This window comes from Eulemur rufifrons, chromosome 29 (genome assembly GCF_041146395.1).
Source record: "Eulemur rufifrons isolate Redbay chromosome 29, OSU_ERuf_1, whole genome shotgun sequence".
NCBI classification, from domain to species: Eukaryota; Metazoa; Chordata; class Mammalia; order Primates; family Lemuridae; genus Eulemur; species Eulemur rufifrons.
Genome location: NC_091011.1, coordinates 6,310,725 through 6,332,329, shown reverse-complemented (window position 1 = coordinate 6,332,329; position 21,605 = coordinate 6,310,725). Strand labels below are relative to the sequence as shown.

Below are 21,605 nucleotides of genomic sequence, written 5' to 3'. Positions count from 1 at the left end.
GCTGTTGCTATATTCCACTTTATGAAGATAAATATATGTATTGAATATAGTAGCATATTGAACTACTAGTAACTATGTTCTGGCAGAAATCGGAAGCCTGGGTGTTCTTTCCTAGTTTGGGGAGCGTGTGTGCGTGCGCACACGTGTACATGCGTGCACCCGTGCCCAGTGCACAGAGCAGGAGAGCAGAAATGGTACTCCGGAGGGCTGGGATTGCGCAAGGCATTCTTGGAATGCTGCTTTTAGAACAGCCTTTGGCATCAGTTAAGAGCCTCACCAGGGTTTTGAGCAAGAGTATCATTTGCTAGCTTTAATCCACTGCCTTTCTCTTTCTGAATGACCCTGGTCCCAAAGGTCAACTTCAATCCTCAAAACGTTCAGGAGAAAACACTACTGACATAGACTGTGATTCCACAAGGGGTGTTCTGAGAAAGCGGTGAGCGCTGTTGGTCACACCACTGGAAAATGTGGCCCAGAAGTCACCGTGCCAGCTCATGTCCTCTGCGTGCCTGGTGGTGCCCGGCTAACACTTGCACAGCCCAATGCGTGTTATTCCTACACTGTCTGTCTCTGCCTCTAGACCCACGATGCTCCTGTCATTTGTGTGGCTGGGAATTTGCACTTTGCTGGACACTGAGATGCTGAAACACATTTGCCGAATTGAAACTCTCCAAATAGTCAGAATGCACATTATGTCTGCAAAGCCAAAGCTCCTAATGGATTTACAGATGCCATGTACTGTCTGGGTAATGAATTTTTTTCTGAGGATAAAGGCGGAGAGGTCAGAAATTCATATGTAAGAACCCCAGTCAGAGGCCTGTCTGGTTCCCTTTCGCCCATTGCTGCCTGCGTTTTACCTGGAAGCCAGGCCAGGGTGCTCTTGGCGAGGTGGCATGGCGTCTGCCCCGCAAAGGCGCATCACGATGGCCTGCCTGCTGCTCTCACAGCTGCCCGCTGCAGAGGACTCGGCATTGCCTCGCAGAGAGCCGTCCCTGCCCAGGAACTAGAGCCCTCCCGTGCCCCGTCACGGAATGTGGTCCCTCTGGCTCTCTGTATCACTGTGCTGTGCCCAAGGCGGGCCAGGCCCCCAAGGGCTACCCTCAAGCGCAGCATAAACATGCAAGTGTTGTTGTTACTCAGGTCTGGTGAGCCCAACAGATGGGGAGATGACTGCCCCTGAAGACAGTGCGCTACGCACAGTTCCTAAGAGGAGGGGCCCGGCACGCCACGGGGGAGGGCGCATGAAGGAGCACCAGGGCCGTCAGGAGCAGAGGAGATAAGGGGGAAACAGGGGCAGAGGCCGTTATGGGTTTCCACGGGAAGAACAGGGAATGGCAGGGTGTGCAGTTGGCTCGTTTGAGTAGGTCCAGTGGGCTCTGGGGTGTACGGGCTGCCTCTGTTGTCTGTAGCTGGCCCCGGGGTGATGGCGGCCCAGCTGGGGAGAGCGCCATGGAGGAGGGGGTGGGCTGCAGGCTCTGCTTGGTCTGCGTACGAAAGTGCACTTGCAGTCCCTTACCGTCTCTCACTATCTCTAGGAAGCTGCTGACCTTCTGAGAGGTGGTCCGGCCTGGCTCAGCAAGGCCCCGGGACGGCAAAGCATCAGAAACACAGGCAGGAGAAAGGCAGCATTAACCCACAGGCAGATAAGCCATGTACCTGGGGCACGACGCCCTGGGACGGAGGCCCAGCTCTGTGTCCCGCTGGCACCGCGCTGAGCTCCTGTTTGCTCACTTACAGGAGAAACGCAGACTGAGAGGTGCGGTGCGCTTAGCCGCTCTGCACCTCAGCAGTCCCCGCTACTTCCAGCCCCCTCTCTAGACCTCTGTGCACCCCCTTCCCACGACGAGCGTCAGGAATTCTCCACGGTCGCTTCCTTCTGACAAGCTGAGTCATTCAGTGGGAATTCAAGTCAGCGTGTTATTTTTCTCTGGTATTTGCAATTTCATCCTGATATATAATTGAATACTAAAATGCTCTAAGGCGTCCGCTGGCTTAGTGGGTGGAGCATGACACTCTTAAAATGTCTCGTCTATGTCGTCAAGAGAACAGTAAAAATTATGTAGTTAAAAATAAAAATGCAGAATGACTCAGCAAGATTAATATTGCTTGTAGTTTATTTTCTCAAGTTTGAGTCTCTTAGAAAGGACATATCCGTAGTTCAGCGATTCCTCCAATTTCATCTCATTTTTCTCAATTAAATGCTAAGTGAACTAAATGCAATAACTTCTGTTATTATAATCACATGTGCTAAATATCCCCTTGTTAAGATTATTTTCTATCTATTAATGTGTACGGAGAAGAGTATCTACAATGATGTTCACCAAATATTAATACTGTAGATGAGATTTGGGTTAACAAACTTTTATTCTTAGACTGGTATGTAATTACTGATGTTTTGTTCTTAGCATGAAACATTTTTATATTAAATAGAAACAATAAAATCCTGCCTTGTCCTGGAATGGCCTTGGGTGAGAATAAGAATCGGTGACATTTTCTGAGAGCTCACTCCATAGCAGGCCTGGCGCTGGAGCTTTCCCTGTACTATATTTAATCATCACAACAACCTTATGGGATAGATACATTTATGATCAACTTTACAATTGACTTAAGTGAGGTTCTGAGAGGTAGGTAATTGTCCAAGGACACATAGATAGGCAGGAGCAGACCAAAGGTGACCCCAGGTTTGGTCAACTCTTGTCCTGTAACACCTTGGGCAGACGGGACCCCTGGGGCCCCAGCCTCTGAACCACCAGTTAAAGACCCAGTGTCCTGGGCCATGCCAGAGGCCCTTCCAACAAGCCCAGGCATTTGCTGTTCAAGAGGGTAGGCTGGGGGTGGGCAGCAGAGATCCAGGCTCTCGGGGAGGACGTGGCAGGCTGACAAAGCCGTAGGGCACTGCGTGGACAGTGTGCTCAATGGTGTGTCTACGTGGCACTGGGCTACAAGTCAGCCTGTCCTAATTCTCAGAAGCCACTTTAAAGCCAGCACCTGCTCCGCTCTGGGCTCTGATTACCCCAGCTCAGCATTGCTCAGTGACGCTAACCTGATTGCTGCCTGCTCTGCAGAGACATAATCACATTTGTGCAGGGGAGGTGGGGCAGGGATGGTGAGGGCCTCCATCTCTGAGAGCCCACAGGCTTCCTGTGGTGACAGAGCCCGGTGTGACCTCCTCCCCCGCCTGCTTGCCCCATCGGCCAGCGCCCTCCTCGTGTATGTGCCTCGCAGGCATTGCCCTCTGCCTGTGGCCTGACTTTTACCAAGTGGCTCATCAGAAAAGCAAACCGCCATGAGGAAGAAAGAGAAACTTTATCACAAGCCCCAGGTTGGCATATGGCAGGGCAGCGATTCAGCTTTTCTGGGTCAGACGCTGCCAAATGTGCCCCTTGCTCTCAGCAGTGGGAGCTGAATTTTGAGGGGTCTGCAAGCCCTTTGGGAAGAGAATGAAGTCCATGTCCCTGTATCCCAGACGGATGCACACAGTCAGTCTGCATGTGCACAGCCACAGTCCCCAGACACACTGGGCAGTGAGACAGGCTCAAGCTCCGACCCCTTCCTGGCCTGGGCCCCGGCTCTCCCTCCAGCGTCGCGATCCCTCAGCTGCCCGTTTAAGAGAACAAACCGGTTGCACTTCCTGGGCTATCCCGTGCCTTTTCACATGTGTGTACCTCTGCAGTGTTCCTTCCTTCAACGAGAGACACCGCGCCCAGGATGTGCTCCTGCCTGCACATCCCCTGACAGCTTCCCTCGCATCTAGCAGCAGCTGCCTGATCCTCTACCCTCGAATACCCACGCAGCACTCATCAAACGGCGCAGACCCTGGGGGCTCATGGCTTCCCCACCAAGAACACACCACCAGGGAGGGGAGCGAGGCTTGTCACACAGCTCCAGGGCTGGCCCGGGCCGGCCTAGGGGGCCAATCTACAGGAGTCAAGCGCACCAGTGCAGGAGTGCGGGGCTGGGGAAGCTCCCTCCCTCTGCTCCGATATACGGAAGCCCTGCCTGTGGCTTCTGTCGGCAGACTATCACAGAGGCTCCCAAACATGGTTCCAGAACTTCAGTCTTTCGGGCAAAGTTCCCACAGTGGCATATTAATCTGGTCTTCTTCCTTGAGGAAAATGAAGGTTGGTTTTGCTCCTCTCAATGCAATGTGTGGTCTCCTCTCAGTACTGGCGTCTCCCCCAGCCGGCCCCTGGCTTGCACACGTGAAGCCACACGCACAAGTCCCCGTCTCAGCACACGCTCCCACGCCCGGCGCTCTCTCCAGCGACTGCTCTGCTTGCTCGTCCTTCCTCCACAAGCAAACTTCTGTATAAAGGAATCTCTTCCTACATTGTCATTCTCTAATCAGCCCTGTGGAACCTGAATTTTGCCCATAGACATTCTAGCAAACTTATTTTTAAGGAAGTCACAAATTACTTCCTCCTGGCAAATGAACGAGTGAGTGAACGGAGAAATCATCTCTCAGAGCCTGCGCTGCCTGGCTTCCCCCGCCTTCAGCACACTCTCCTTGGGTCTCGGCTCCAGTTTTCTCCTTTGCTCTCCCCACCCCGCTGATGAGTCTTTCTCAGTTTCCCTCATGGGCTCATCTCTCCCAACCCACCTTACACGTGGGTGTGCTTTCCTAGCCCTCGTCTCTCCAGCAGACCCCATGGGCTACTTTGTCATTCCTAGGGACATGGGTCCACCTGAGCACAGGGAACCCCATGTCTGTGTCTGTGTCTCCGGGTCAGACCTCTCTTCTATGTGAACCCAGCTACCATGGCGGCCCTCTCCCCCAGATGACCGATCAACATCCAGAGTTAGCTGTGCAAAAATGAGCTCACCGTCTCCGCTCTCAAACCTGGGCTCCTGCGTGCTCCACATCCCCAGGAATGGAGCAGCAGGATGCCCCAAGGGAGAGACGTGGACGTCATTCTGATCTCCTCCCTCACTTCCTACGTTCAGTTAGTCACTAGGACCTAAAGACTTTCCTTCTTGAAGGTCGTTCAAGTCCATTCCTTTCTTTTCATATCCATTGCCCTTATTTTCATCCACACCCTCATTATCATCAGCAAATTTGCCACAGAGTACTTAATCTACCCACCTCCAGCGAGTCCCTCCTTCCCACCAGCCATCCCTGCTCACTTCTGTGTGCCTGACGCATGCACTGGATGACTTTCACAACACACACACTCCCACGGGCAAACCCAGTTTGGAAGGCCTCACTGAATATTTTCAGATAAGCAATGCTCTACAATAATTCATGATCTCTACAAATGTTGGCTGTTAATTGTTAATGGCCACTCTGTAAGGGGTGAAGGACAAAGAAGATGGGTCGTATGGGTGACAGACCACACTTACCAGCATCTCCCCCTCTCCCCAGGTAAAGCCATTAGAACACGTGACGTTATTTCTGTAGGGCCACTCTGGACTGACGAGAATGGAAGACCATCACCCTGATATTAGGACTTTGTCGTAATGGACAGACGTCTGGAGATGAATTTCCCCCCAAGCGCGATGCACCAGCACATCCCAGCACCGAGATGTGCCGCTCAGGTGCCGGAGGTGCTTTTGATAATATAAATCTGATCGTGTCGCTCCCTGGTATAAAAATCCTTCCTTGACTGCCTGCTGCTCTTAGGGAAAGCCCATCTTTACTTTCAATAACTCTGTCATAAAGAAACTTTGGTATAAATTGGTACAACTTTTCTGGAGGGGAATATGACAGGGTGTATCAAAAGTCTTGGAAAAAACTATCCCTTTGATCAACTAATTCCAGTGCTATAATTGTTCTCAAGGAATTGCTGTATTAATAAAATAAGCAAATAAGTAAATAAAAATGTTTAAATTCTCCAATTACTATAAGAAAGTATGTAACATATATATCCCAAATGTCTAACATTAGGATATTGCTAAGTTTACATATATATGTGAATTCCTATTCAAGGAATTATATTTATATTTATTTATGTTATACATGTGTGTGCACATGTGTGTGCACATATGTATATATGAGAGAGAGATGGGTAAGACAGAGATATAATGGAGATCTATGCAACTTTTTAGCAGAAGAACACTTTTGTATAATATGTAATGACCTGAAAAAATGCCTGTAATATTTGAGGTGAAGAAAGAAAATCACAATTCAATGTATACAACAAATATATAAATAAATATATGTCAACGTGTGCAGAGAACGGGGCTAAAAATATGTAAACCAAAATGTTAAACATACTTCTCCTCTTTTATTTTCCTTTTTATACTTTCTTATAATTATCAATTTTATAAGGTGGATAATACTTATAATCAGCAAAAAAAAAATGTGGTACAATAATAAAAACCAAAAAGAAAATTTTTCTTCACAATGACACACTGTTGTGGTAATTTGCGTTTCCAGTCTGGCTTCCAGTTAGGAGGGACTAGCGAGCAGCAAACTAACAGTCCCAGACAAACACCTGAAACATTCCAGCCACATCAGAGTGACGGCGTTGAGAGCGTCAGGGGGCCAAGAGCTGGCCCAGGGCCAGGAGAGAAGGTGCGTCTCACCTTCTGCTCCTGCCTCCCCTGAGGCCTTGCTCGTTCCTCAGCTTCCCAGGGAGGAGAGGCTGCCACGTGAGGCAGAGGGCCCCGTGCAGAGGCTGGGAAGCCAGCACAGGTTTTGAGAATTAGAAGGAAAGAAACACCTCATCTACAGAGCAGCAAAGGTAAGAACTGCATCAGGCTTTGTTTTAAAAATTACGCAGGCAAAACAGTGGAATGAAATATCGAAGGCATTGAAAGTAAAGAACCCCCAACCTAGAATCCTGGGTTCAATGAAATTCTCCTTTAAAAGTGAAGGAAAAATACAGGCTTTTTCAGACAGACAAAAATTGAGGGGATTTTGTGACCTGGCTTGCAACAAATGTTAAGAGAAATTCTTCAGAAGGAAGGAAGATGATATAGGTCAGAAACCTGGATCTACATAAAGGAAGAACATTATAGGAAGAATTGATGAAGATAAAATAAAATATTTTATTTTTCTTATTCTTAATTGATCTAATGGGTAACAGTTTGTTCAAAACAAGAGCAAGCATGCATTTAGTGATCATAGCTTATGGATGAGTGAGCTGCAATCTTATACCAGCAATGCCAAATGAATATCAGTGACGTTAATGACACAATGACAGGAACACTGTTGTAAGGCACTGCTTGTACTGCCCATGAAGTGGTGTAGGATTACTTGACAGAGGACATGAATGAGTTGTAAATGTGTACTGCAAACTCAAGGGCAGTCACTAAAAAAAGCTAGAAATGAAGAAATGTTCACATGCTAAAAGAGGGGAAAGAATGGAATCATATAAAAGACTCAGTTAAAACAAGAGAAGTCAAGGAATAATGGAAGGCCAAAAAAGAAACAAAGAATAAGAGAGCAAATAGCAAGTAGTAATAAATATTATAATAAATATTTATTCAACTATATCAATAAACACTTTAAGTGTCAATGGTCTAAATATACTAATTAAAACACAGAGACTGTCAGAGTTAATAAAAAAAAGATCTAACTATATTTTGTATATAAGAAATCCACTTTAAATATCAAGACACAGATTAAAGGTATAGGGATGTAGAACAACATACCATGTTAACATTAATCAAAATAAAGAAGGAATAACTATATTACTTTTACACAAAGTGGATCAAGGAAATTATCAAAGAAAAGTATCAGGGATGAAGAGGAGGATTACAGACAGGGGACCAAGGGAAGATGGTGAGGTCGGAGCACCAGGAAGCGTCTCTCCACCTAGACAGCAACTGCATTGGCAGAATCTGTCTGATGTAATTATTTTGAAACTCTGCAGTCTACTGAAGGCTTGCAACTTCTAGGGTAAGATTTGGATGGAAAAATGAGGTTAATTTCAGTCTACTTTAGCTCTTAGCACAGTAGTAGCAACCCATCCCTGTTAGGCAGCTGAGCATGTGTCCGTGAAGAAACTTGCACAGAGTTTGTAGGAGCCAAAGTGAGGGAAAAGGAACCTGTCCTCAAAATATTGGGGATCTGTGCTCTGACTGCTGGTCGCTGTTTCCAGGCCAGGTACAGAGGGGTGGGAGTCATTGTTGTTGCCCACCCCTGCCCATTGCTGCAGGCCCCTCCCCCTCCAGCTAAAGTATTTATATTAAGTATGAAATGTCCGATTTCCTTAAGTACTAAATTTGGTAGTTGATACCTCTGACATTTCACTTTGATACTTCTTGTTTTATTTTTATTGTGAAGGTACATCCTCAGTGTTTCAAACACGTTTTGGCTTGTGATTATCTTTCAAATTGTTTTTTAGAGCAATTTTTGTGAAACCATGGATAAGTCAACAGTTTTTGTTATTTTCAATTATGAGTTCTGTCTTGCATCCAATGCAGCACACAGTTTGAAATATCAACAGTGTTTGGGAAGGATGTGGCTAATGAATGCACAGTATGTCAATGGTTTGAGAAATTCTATTCTGGTAATTTAATCTTGAAAATGAGCCATGTGGATGACCCGAGGCCAAGGTGGATAATAATGAGCTGAAAGCTGTAATGGAAGTGAATCCATCTCAACTTACTCATGAATTAGCAGCAAGGTTTGACGTTACTATTCCAACAATATTGGACCATGTGAAATGAAATGAAGCTGGATAGATGGGTACCACGTGAATTAAACGAGCGTCAATAAAGAAATCATCTTGAAGCTTATCTTTCTTTGACTTTATAACATAAAGGTAAACCATTTCTACACTGTATTGTTGTATGTGATGAAAAATGGATTCTTTTTGACAATTGTAAGCATTCGGTACAATGGTTGGATCAAGATGAAGTTCAAAACCAAATATTCATCAAAAACAGCTAACAGTGTCTGTTTGGTGGTCCAGCACTGGTATTATTCACTGCAGCTCCATGAGACCAAGTCAATGGATTACAGCAGATGTCTACTGCAACCAATTGGATGAAATGATGAGGATGCTTGCAAATAAGTGGGCGAGATTGTTCATAGAGACAGGCCAATTCTCTTGCAAGACAACCCTCGACCACGTGTGGCACAAACAAAGCTGCTCAAACTACAGTAGCATCTGGACTTGGAAACTCTCTGTCATCCACTGTATTCACCAGACCTTGCACCAACTGACTACCACTTCTTTCAGGCTTTGGACACTTCTTGAAAGGAAAAATTCAATTCTTTACAAGCTGTGGAGAAAGCCTTTTGGGATTTCATCACCACTCACTCTCCAGGCTTCTTTGCTGCTGGCATAAACAAGCTACCATTAAGATGACAAAACTGTGTCAATAGTTTAGGTGCATAGTTTGGTTAATTGTACTGCTTCTTGTTTGAGATATAATAAACTACACTTTTGATTAGCAATCGGACATTTCATATTTAATGAGCTATAACTTCCAGGGGATTAAAAGGGCCAACACCCTTTCCCTCTACCCTCCATTTTTTCCTTTTGTGGGATACAGACACTAAGGACTTGGATATTCAAAAGCTACAACATACACAGCAGAAAATAAACACACATATCCAGGGAAAGACACAGGCTCAGAGAAGACTTGAAAAGACCTTAAGTTTATACCTAAGTCTGATCCTCGGCACAGGAACAGTCTATGACAATCAAAATAAAAATAAAAAATAGTAAACCCTGGGGAAAGAGGAGAATCTTCTTTCCAGAATTATCATATTATTACATTCAATGTTGTTTTCAACAAAAAAATCACAAATCATACAAAGAAACAGGAAAGTATGGCCCATTGAAAGGAAAGAAAGAAACTGATAGAAACTGTCTCTGAGAAAGACCTATGACAGCTGTGCTAGAAAAGACTTTAAAACAACTGTCTTAAAGATGCTCAAAGAACTAAAGGAAAGCATGGAGAGAGTTAAGAAAATAATGTATGAACAAAATGAATATCATATTTTGTTCATACAAATATTATTAAATATTAATAAAAAACATTAACACAGAGAAATTCTAAAAGAAACAAAACAGAAATTCTGGAGCTGTAAAGTACAATAACTGAAATGAAAAACTCCCTACAGGGACTCAAAGGCAGATTTAAGCAGGCAGAGGATAAATCAATTTGAAGATATGATAGTGGAAATTATTGAGTCTGAGGAACAGAAATAAAATAGATTCCAGAAAAGTGAACAGAGCATAAGAGATTTGTGGAACACCATCAAACTGACCAACTGACACATTATGGGAGCCATAGAAGGAGAAGAGAGAGAGAAAGGAGCAAAAAGAATGAAGAAATAAGGGCTGAAAATCTCCCAAATCTGATGAAATATATATGCTCAACAATCTCCAAGTAGAATGAACTCAAAGAGACCCACAATGAGACACATTATAACCAAACTGTCAAAGCCAAAGATAAACAGAGACTCTTGAAAGTATCAAGGGAGAAGTAACTTATCACATGCAAGGGATACTCAATAGATTATCGGAAGATTTCTCATAAAACGTTCTGGAGGTCAGAATGTAGTGTGCTGATATATTCAAAGTGCTAAAAGAAAAAACAAACTCAATCAAGATTCCTATATCCTGCAAAGTGAGGGAGAAATTAAGATATTCCCATATAAACAAAACTTGAGGGCCCTCATTACCACTAGACCTGCGATTAGAGAAATGCTACAGGCAGTCCTGCAGGCTGAAGTGAAAGAACACCAGGCAGTAACTTAAAAGCATATAAAGAAATAAAGATCTTATTAAAGGCAAATACATGGGCAATTATAGGAGCTTGTGTCATTATAACAACAGATGTTTGTAACTGCACTTTTTGTTTTCAGTATGATTTAAGACACTAACATATTTTTTTTTTTAAAAAGCAATTGTTACTCTAAAAGCTAATGTTACTACTGCTTTTTTTTTTTTTAATTCCACATAACTAAAGAGACCAGTGCATTTCTAAAAATGATTAGCTTATGGTTTTGGAGATACGAGGTATAAAGATACAATTTTGTGACAACCACCACTGAAAGGAATAGGGTCATAGATGTAAAGAAGAGTTTTTGTATGTTATTTAGGTTGAGCTTGTCTAAATGTATATTCTAAGCGTATAACTTTATGATACTCAATGTCATTGTCCTGGTACCCACAAAGAAAATAGGTATAGAATATACACAAGAATAAATGAGAAAGGAATTCAAACGTTTCACTACACAAAAATCAACTAAACACAGAAGACAGTAATGCATGAAATGGGGGACAAAAAAGCTATAAGGCATAAAAAAAACCAATAGCAAAGTGACAGAAGCAAGTCCCTTCATATCAGTCAACCTTGAAAAGAAAGAAAATTCTGGCATATGATACAACATGGATGAACTTCAAGGACATTACACTAAGTGAAATATGTAAGTCACAAAAAGACATACCAAATTATTCCACTTGTATTAGGAAATAGCATAGTCAAAGTCATAGAGACAGAATGTAGAATGGTGGCTTGCAGGGGCTGGAGGGAGGAGGGAATGGGGACTGCTGTCTAATGGGTACAGTTTCACTTTTGTAAGATGTAAAGGGTTTTGGAGGTGGATTGGTGGTGATGGCTGCAAAACAATGTGAATGTACTTAATGCCATTTAACTGTACACTTGGAAATGGTTAAGATGATAAATTCTATGTTGTGTGCACTTTACCAAAATTAAAAATTAAAAAGAAAACTCACCAGAGGATATAGTGGGGACCAAAATAATGATAATAGTAATAAAAGAGCAGCATTACATGATGATAATGATATGTTTCTTCAAGGAAACACAACAATCCTTAATGAGTATGAACCTAACAATAGAGCAGCAAAATACATGAGGCAAAAAGTGATAGAACTTCAAGGAGAAATAGATAAACCCAGTCTTATAGTTGGAGACTTCAACACGCCCTATCAGAAATGGACAGATCCAGCAGTCAGAAGTCAGCTAAGGATGTAGTTGATCTGAAAAGTATCATCAATCAACCGGATCTAATTAATATCTAGAAAATACTTCATCCGATGACAGCAGAATACATGTTCTTCTCAGGCTCACATAGACTACGCTCTGGGCCAGGAAACGTATCTCAACAAACTTAAAAGAATAGACATTACACAACATGTGCTCTCAGACCACAATGGAATTAAACTAGAAATCAGTAACAAAAAGATAACTGGAAAACCCCAACCCCAAAACTCTTAGAGATCAAACAACACATTTCTAAAGGCCAGAGGAGAAGCCTGAAATGAAATTTAAATGAAATTTAAATGAAATTTCACCCTCAATGAAAATGACAACACAATTTATCAAAATTTGTGGGATGCAGTGAGAACGTGCTTAGAGGGAAATGTACAGCATTGAATGCATACATGAGAAAAGAAGAAAAATCCATAATCTAAGCTTTTACCTTAGGAAACTAGAAAACGAAGCAATTTAAATGCAAAGTAAATAGCAGAAGACAAGAAAGGAATAAGAATTAGAGCAGAAAATCAATGAAATTAAAAACAGGAAATCAATAGAGAAAAAAGCTGTTTCATCAAAAAGATCAATAAATTTCAAAACCTCTAGACAGGTTAATTAAGAAAAAAGAGAGAAGACCCAAATTACTAATATCAGAAATGAAAGTGGAGCCATCACTATTGATCGCATGGACATTAAAAAGATGATAAAGAAATATTATGGACTCTTTGCCCACACATTTAAAAACCTAAATGAAATGGACCAATTCCTTGAAAGATACAATCTACTAAAATTCACACAAAGAGAAATAGATGATCTCAATAAGGCTGTATCTATTTAAAAATTGTATCAATAATTAATGATCTTCTACAACAGACAGCATCATGCTCAATTGGTTTCATTGATGAGTTCCACTAAACATTTAAGGATGTAATTATAACAGTTCTCTACAATATCTTATAGAAAATAGCAGCAAAAGGAATACTTTCTAACTCATTTTATGAGGCTAGCATTACTCTAATACCAAAACCAGACAAAGACACTGCAAGAAAGGAAAGTATATTCTTCATGAATATAGATGCAAAAATCCTCAACATATTAGCAAATTGAATCCAACAATGTATAAAAAAATTGTATGCCACAATCAGGTGGTATTTATTCCAGGCTGATTCAATATTTGAAAATAAATTAATATAATCTATATACTATATAATCTATCATATCAACAAGCTAAAGAAGGAAAACCCATGATTATGTAAATAGATACAGAAAAAGTATTTGACAAAATTCAGCACTCATTCATGATAAAAACTCTTAGTAAACTAGGATTAGAGCAGAACTCAACTTGATAAATGACATCTACAAAGAACCTACTGCTAACATCATACTTAATGGTGAAAAACTAGATGTTTCTCTGCTGAGACCAGGAAAAAGGCGAGGCTATCTGCTCTCACTACTCCTACTCAACATTGTACTGAAAGTTCTCGCTAATGCAATAAAATAAGAAAATAAAATAAAGGTATACAGATTGGAAAGGAAGAAAAAACTGTCTTGGTTTGCAGATGACAAGGTTATCTATATAGAAATCTCAACGAATAAACTGAAAACCAAGACAAAAACAAAGCCCTCTTGGAATTAATAAGCAATTTTAACAAGCTGCAGGATAAAAGTTTAACAGACAAAAGTTAATTGCTTCCTTAAATTCCAGCAATGAAAAAAATGAAATTTGAAATAAAAACATATATCATTTCCATTTGCACCAAAAAATGAAATACTTAGGTATTAAACCCAACAAAATATGTGTAAGATCTATATGAGGAAAAATATAAATCTCTGAGGAAGGAAATAAAAAAATCTAAATAAATGTAGACCTATTCCATGTACATGGATAGGAAGTTTCGATAGTAAGATGTCAGTTCTTCCAACTTGATCTTTAAATTCAATGCAATCTCATTTAAAGTCTCAGTGAGTTACATTGAGTATACTGGCAAACTGATTCTAAAGTTCACATGAAGAGGCAAAAGACCCAGAATAGCCAAGACAATACTGAATAACAATGTCAGGGGTTTGACCTGACACTACCTGACTTCAAGGTTTAGTAAAAAACTACAATAATCAAGACAGTGTGGTCTTGGCAAAACAAGAGACAAATAGGTCAATGGAACGGAAATAGACCCACACAAATGTACTCAACTCATCTTTGAAAAAGGAGCAAAGGCAATTCGATAGAGGAAGGATAGCGTTTTCAACAAATGGTGCTGGAACAACTAGACATCCGCAAAAAGGTGAATCTAGACACAGACCTTATGCCTCTCACAAAAATTAACTGGAAATACAACATAGACCTATATGTAAAATACAAAACTATAAAACTTCTAGAAGATAACATAGGAGAAAATCTAGATGACCTTGGATTTGGTGATGAATTTTTAAATACAGCACCAAAGGTATAATCCATGAAAGAAATAATTGATAATCAGGACTTCATTGAAATTAAAAACCTATACCTCATAAGAGACATGGTTCATGACAAGATATAGACTGGAAGAAAACATTTGCAAAACAAGTATCTTGGTAAAGGATTGATAACAAAATGTACTCTTAAAACTCAACAATAATAAAACAATCCAATTAAAATGTGAGCAAAAGACCCAAACACACATCTTACAAAAAGGAGATATTCAGATAACAAATAAGTACATTAAAAGATGCCCAACATCATATATCATTAGGAAAATTCAAATTAAAGCAACAATGAGATACCATTACACATCCACTAGGATGGCTAAAATCAAAAATACTGACAAAACTAAATTCTGACAAGGATATGGAAAAACAGGAACTCTCATTCATCACTCATGGGAATGCAAAATGGTACAGCCACTTTGAAAGACAGTTTGGCAGTTCCTTATAAAACTGAGCACACTCTTGCCATATTGTCCAGCAACTGTGCTCCTTGGTATTTACCCAAATGAGTTGAAAACTTATGTCCTCACAAAAACTTGCACACAAATGCTTATATCACTTTATGAATAATTGCCAAAACTTAGAATCAACCAAGATATCCCTCAATAGGTGAATGATGAGTAACTTGTGGTATATCTATACCACAAACATTATTCAGCAAAAAAAGAAGGAAATTACCTAGCACTGGAAGACACGGAGAAAACCTAAATACATATTTATAGGTGAAAGAAGTCAGTCTGAAAAGGCTATATATTGTAAGATTCCAACCACACAAGATTCCAGAAAAAGAAAAATCTATGGAAACAATAAAAAGATTAGTGGTTGCCAGAGGTAGTTTATCTAAATGTATACTGCCCAAATAAAATAACAACAATGGCTCATGAGGTTTTAAATATATACAGAATTGAAATATATGGTAATAATAACACAAAAGGTCACAAGGAGGCATAATAAAACAGTATATAACTAACAAGCTAAGAATGAAGAAAATGGAATAATATACAACAATCCAAGAAGAGGCAAGAAAGGAGAGAAAAATCAATCATCATAAGAGATGGATCAAACAGAAAACAAATAGAAAGATGGTAGGTAGTGTTTAGATATATCAATAATTACCTCAAGTGTAAATGGACATAACAGATAACAATCACCACACTGGATTTAAAAACAAATTTTAAATATAGCAACAGCCATATGCCGCTTACATGGAAGACGCCTTAAATGTAAGAGAACAGGAAGGCTGAGAGTAGAAGGAAGGAAAACATGTCATACAGACACTACGCAATAGTAAACAGATGTCAACACGGTGATGTCAGACAGAGCAGACTACAGGACAAGAGGCGTTACTAGGGATAAGAGGGCATTTCCCAGTGATAAATGATCATTCACCAGGAAAATATGACAATTCTAAATCTGCATGCACCAAATTAATAAGCTTTAAAATATGTATAGAATTTAACAGATATAAATGTAGAAATAGACAAATCGTATCTATAATCATAGTGTGAGATTTTAACATACCTCTCTCAGTAACTAATTTCTTTGGTTATTAGAAGATCAGAATTGGTTTTATGGTTCTTATTTACTTTTTGTGACTGTATATGGAACTGACTTCATACATTTTGTGTGTTTTTCCACTAGCATGTTGCCTTTTTGCTTATTGACTTGTTAGCCTTCTTATTTTAAGATTTACTTTACAACATAATGCTGTAAGTTGTTCTTGCCAGTAATCTTCTTTTTATATTATTTAGGAGTTTTATGATGTTTATGAAATACAATCTCAACATTTTATGTGATGTTTTCTCCATTGTTTTCATTCTTCAAACCTAAAAGAGTCTGTTTTGATAGATTTATTTTTCCCAAGAAAGGATATTCTAGTAAGTCTTAATATTGACACTATAGGTTCAAAGAAATTTAACTGACTTAAATAGAATCCTTTCAAATTGTACGGAAATTACGTGTGGAAATTTTAAGGGTAATCTTTCTTTCTACCTAGAATGATGTTCCTTCCAAACCTTTATTTAGTTGACAAATATTTATGGAGCTTCTGCTAAGCTCCCGGTACTCTGTGGGGAGCTGGGGCTAATGCCGCGATGGCCATGGGCCCTCCGCCACGTGCCTTCTGCTAGGCAGAGAGCGGCAGCAAACAGACAGGCAGAGAGGTGTGGCAGGTGGCGAGGCCTGCGAGGGAGAAAGATGAAGCCGAGGAGGAGGACTGAGAAAGATGCTCCAGGTGACGAGGCAGGTGCACTCGATCCACTGGCGGGCTCTTGTCTCGTCCTCCAGAAGGACCCCGCCGTCATCTCTCTCTATGTGCTACCTCTGAGCGTCCACCCTTCCACATTACAATCATTTGTTAGCTCTGACTCCTGGGAACTCTTCAGATTAGGATAAAATTTTATGTAAAACCACACACTCCATGACTTCCCCAGTCACATGTTAGCTATTCAATAGATGGTAGTTAATTTGAACTGACAAAAAAAATAGAGGAAAGAAGCTTTTATTAAAGATTAATTCTTAAATAAAAAGCAGTAGATGTTATTAATGTGTGGCCCATAAAAAGTCTATCCAACCTAGATTGCTCTAGCCACCAAGGAATGCCCAGACACTGGAGTGTCCGTCTCAGCATGTTCCTCAATCTTGGCTGCAAACAAGAATCTCGAAATTGCTACGAAATGTTTCTGATGCCTGGATCCATTCCCAGAGATTCTGGCAAAATTAATCAGGAACTAGGCCTGGCATGAGTGTGTTTTTAAAAGCTCCCCAGGTGACTCTTATGGGCACCCCAAATACCATGGGGTAGTGCCATGATTACATTTTAATTGCCATCACAAGCAGGTATCAGTCCCAGGCATACTGCTAGGGCCATGTCAGAGCTATGACAATTCTTACGCCAATTATTTCTTCCCCACTGGAAAATGCATATCTGTACACAAGAGAACCAGCACGCTATCTGGCTCGTTAGATATCTACCCATGAGCAATCACTGCTTGCTTGCAACACACCTGTCACAAATCACACATCCTAGTGTCTACTGAGAACACTCGCCCTAGGCAGCAAGGCCTGTTGGTTTTTATCTGTAATTCAGTTCACTCATCATACTTTCTCATTACTTAGGACATTTACCGTGTCATAAAGGGCTGCCAAGGGATGATCCCACAGTGCCCCTTCTAACAGGAAGCAGAAGCTAGATTCCTGGGCTTAGCAGAACCCACCAGACAGGGGTGTTCCGGCTACTCCTCTCTGAGATTAAAGATGTAGAATGGAAAACAAATGGAGTCTTTCTCCAGCCTTCCTCAAGGAGACAACGTAAATACCACCTGGCCTGCAACCCTCCTGGCAGCCTGCAAGGTGGCTCTGGCACCCCAGGGCCCTATCCCAGGCCCAGGCAGGGCTCAGAGACCCCCTTGGCACCATATGTAACAAGTGCTGTTGAACTTACAAAGAACGGAATCAGGCCAGCCGCCTTGTCTCTCTGCACGGCCTCCTTCAGGGCAGAAGCACACATGGCATAGTTGCCGTCTGAAGGGATGGCTTTTAATTTCACTCCACCAATTAATCCGGCTCTCTCCACCGAGGAGTGTGCCTGGAAAGGAAGCAGCGGTTAGGTCTGTGTGGCTGTGCTCCTGCAGCTGCTGCCGGGCCCTGCGTCTATGGAGAGCAGCCACGGTTCCCACACCGGCGGCAGAACTGCTCGTGTCCCCCGCTCCCTGCATCTTCATGAAGACCCCTTTTTTCCTGGAGTTGTTTCTATTCATACGGAATCCTGCTTCTAAATTTAATGAATCAGGCGCTAATAACGGTGAAGTGCTGGGTCATGAAGTTTTCCATTCGTTTGTGTGAACTCAAGAGCAGGTGAGACTCTGGAAGGTACACCTGGGAGGTGGACTCAGAGATCCCAGGCTCAAATTTGGGCCTTGCCTCTCACTTGGGGGCCTTGGGCGGCTCAGTGGCCAAGCTCAGCAGACAGCGTCTGGAGAAAAACCCGCCACAAGGCGCCAGCCCTGGACGGCAGATCCATCCTCTCTCAGAGCTTCTTTACAGTCCTGTCTCACAAAAGCTGCCACCTCCCACCCTGCAACTCCGTCCCCATCCCTGCACCACTGTCCCTCGCTCGACCCCACAAGGGGCCTGAGATCAGAGAGCTCAAATCGCAGATGAACACAAGGCAGGTCCACGCTGGCAGGAATGGAAAGGGAGCCGGTCTCGGTGAGCTCTCAACACATTTAGTTTCTTTCCACCTCGACCTGTCCAGTTCCCAGCCGGGATCCACCCCTTCCCTTCAGCGCAGGACTCTGTCTGAGTGACACGTGAAGAACTGTTCTTGGATTTGAAAAGATGCCATGTGGTTTTGTCTTGTTTGGATTTGACATAAAACAAAACATTCAGATCTTGAAGTCCTGTTGGGATTGGGGCCACATGTCCCCAACACCCTCACCTGATCGGATGCGTAGGCCACCAGCTTCTCCATGATGGCGGCCGGCGTTAGCTCCGGGGAGGCCGCCTGCAGCCGGCGGGTCACTTTGGTTCGAGCAGCCAGCAGGGCAACCAGGGTGGCTTCACTGGCACTTCCCTAAATCCAAGAGAAAAATCCAAATGACACTCAAATATAGCAAAGGAATCGATATCTAAACTGTTGGAATACATACTATGTTGTGTCCATATTTTTCTTAAAAGACGAATCTGAAATGGCAAAGTTCACTCTCCTTGCACAGGAGAAAACTAACACTTGTGAACACCCGAGACTGCCGTGTCAGCTCTTAGTGTCAGCTTGACATTGCTGGTCTGCTTTATGCAATGGTGACAGTGAACACTGCTGAGCACTTGGTGCGCGGTAGGTGCTGGGAGGGCTGCCTTGCAGGCGTCTTCTCACGGACCCCCCACGGCCGGCCCGGGAGCTCTGCTCACAGCCCCGTCAGAGACCGGCCCGGGCATCGGTGTCCAAGCCCAGCTGCGTGTTCTGTTCATAAACACTTGGACAGAGTGATTTGTTGATAAAATGAGAGTGCATTTTCATTGAGACTCGGAAATGCCTTGGAGGATTTCTCTTAATCCTTAGTGATATAGGTTGAATTGTGTACCCTAAAATTCATATGTTGAAGCTCCAACCCCTAGGACCTCAGAAGGTGACCATATTTGGAGATAGGCTCTCTAAAGAAGTAAGTAAGCTAAAATGAGGTCTTGTGGCTGGGTCCTAATCCAGTCTGACTGGTATCCTGATAAGAAGAGGAAATTTAGACCTTAGACCTGTGAATGCATGCAGAGAAGACCCTGAGGACATAGGGAGAAGGTGGCTGTCTGCGAGCCGAAGAGAGAGGCGTGAGGAAAAACCACCCCTGCTGACATCTTGATCTTGGACTTCTAGTTCCTAGAACTGTGAGAAGACATTTTTCTGCTGTTTAATCCACCTAGTCTGTGGTATTTTGTTATGGCAGCCCTAGCAAACTAATGTCAACAATTTATTTTAGCAGAGTCGTAAAGAACTGTTCAAAGTTCACTCCTTTGAGGTTGGGGTGGGGCAGTAAAAGATAACGGATTCAGTGCCTGCTATGTTATCTCATTTAATTTGCAAAATAATCCTATTTTTGTATTTTCTCATCTTCAGGTGGGGAAACTGATGGTCAGAGAGGTTAAACGCCCTGTCCCACATCAGCAGCTGGCGTGGGGCATGGCCAGGGGAGAGCCACACCTGCCCCTTCTGCGTGTCCCGGGCCCCCACATCTGTGAGCGTTTTCCCTCCTAAACAAATCCTGGAGGAAACCTGTCAACTGCCCAGTATTAACATAAGAAAGGACAAGTACACGAAGGTATCTTTTTGTTGACTATGAGAAAGGTTTATAAGATTATAGAATTTTATAGGGAAATATATAATAATTAAATAGAAATGCTAACTTTCCTCATTAACATTTTATCCTCTCTTCATTGATCCTGATTTCCCATTTTGATTTTACCATTCCACTACTTTTACTTATTCTTTTGAGCCAACTCATGCTTTGGGGAGATGGTTGATATTTAAAGGTTAGTACATTTATGCGTGTCTCTAGCTCTAACGCGTGAGTTCAAATACACAGATGCCAAATCCTCTTCATTCAGCATCTGACGTGGGTACCTCGTTCCCGTTGGGCCGTATTTCCATGAGCAGGGACGTTAGACACGGCTTTGACCAGGTTAAAGAAACCTGGCAGGCAAAGGTACACCAGCCAGCCCAGGAAGTGCAGCTCCCCCGGCCCCCGACCCCCCACCCCCAGCCAAGGCGCACAGGTTCTGCCCTCCTCGCACGCACCCCACCATCCCTCCCATGTGGCTTGTTTCCCGGCCCCACGAAATCCACACACATTTTGTTATAGTGGGTTCATCCATTCGCACTGGAAATGGGACATGAAAGCCCATTGAAAGGTGTAGCCCCTGTCCCCACCCTCACCCAGGTGCCACTGCAGCTTCCCCGTCTAAACTCTGCCCTCTGCTTGAAGCCTTCATTCTCTAAAGCGTATTCTAATGAAGGCTTTGCATAGCCGCGCCAGTGCATCATGGGCTTTCCTCTGGGCTCCGTCCTTGTCCTGAGAGGAAATTCCCCTTCTTAAGTCAACAAAAAGTGTTTAAAAATAAAAAAGTGCAAGGAAGCAAGTTGTCAGTAGAGCATGCAGAGCCACACAGCCGCAGCGCGGCGTGAAGGCAGAGGGCCTCGCTGCCGTTGTGAGCAGGTCTTCGCCAAGGGAAGCACCGGGAGGGTGGCCGTGGGGAGAGAGCAGGGACAACGGCTCTGTGTGCCGGCAGCACAGGTTGCCATGGCGAGCCCGTGCCAGAGGCAGAGGGAGCTGGTGAGACCTGACGCCTGGGCTGCCCATGCTGTGAGTAGAAATGTCCTTTCACCTTCTGGTTTGTCAAGTGTCACCCCACACACGGTGAGAAATTGGTTTTTCTTCTGCAAGAGCCTTCAACCTCAATTAGGAGACCGTGTCCACAGCCCACATTAGGTCCAGCCTCACAGTGACCATTCGCCGTTTGACTCAGACACCGTCTCTGCACGGATGCCCGGCAGCTGTGATTACAGCTCCGAGAGGATCAATACGGCCGCTCTCGGGCTGTCACCAGGCCCTGGTGCTCTTTGGGGCCTTGCTAATTACCGACAATCAGCCTTGTCAGCTGGGAAGGCCAGCTGCTGGCTGCAAACGCAGACCCCTTTGCCTGCTTCTGTCCTGCAGTGAGCGGACGGGGCTCACAGGGACACTGTGGAGGCC

At 43.0% G+C, this 21,605-nt stretch overlaps 1 protein-coding gene across 2 annotated transcripts in view; it reads right to left on the bottom strand.

Annotated features, from left to right (window-relative positions):
* Window positions 1-21,605, bottom strand: part of DDC (dopa decarboxylase) — a 77,034-nt gene that overhangs the window by 32,361 nt on the left and 23,068 nt on the right. The window contains exons 5-6 of one of the 2 annotated variants that reach the window (XM_069462553.1): window positions 18,806-18,940; window positions 17,810-17,953 (exon numbers count right to left, since the gene is read on the bottom strand). The exons of the other annotated variant lie outside the window; for it this stretch is intronic. Coding sequence (XP_069318654.1) covers window positions 17,810-17,953; window positions 18,806-18,940 — 279 coding nt within the window. The remainder of the gene's footprint in view (window positions 1-17,809; window positions 17,954-18,805; window positions 18,941-21,605) is intronic. 2 annotated transcript variants of the gene reach the window in all.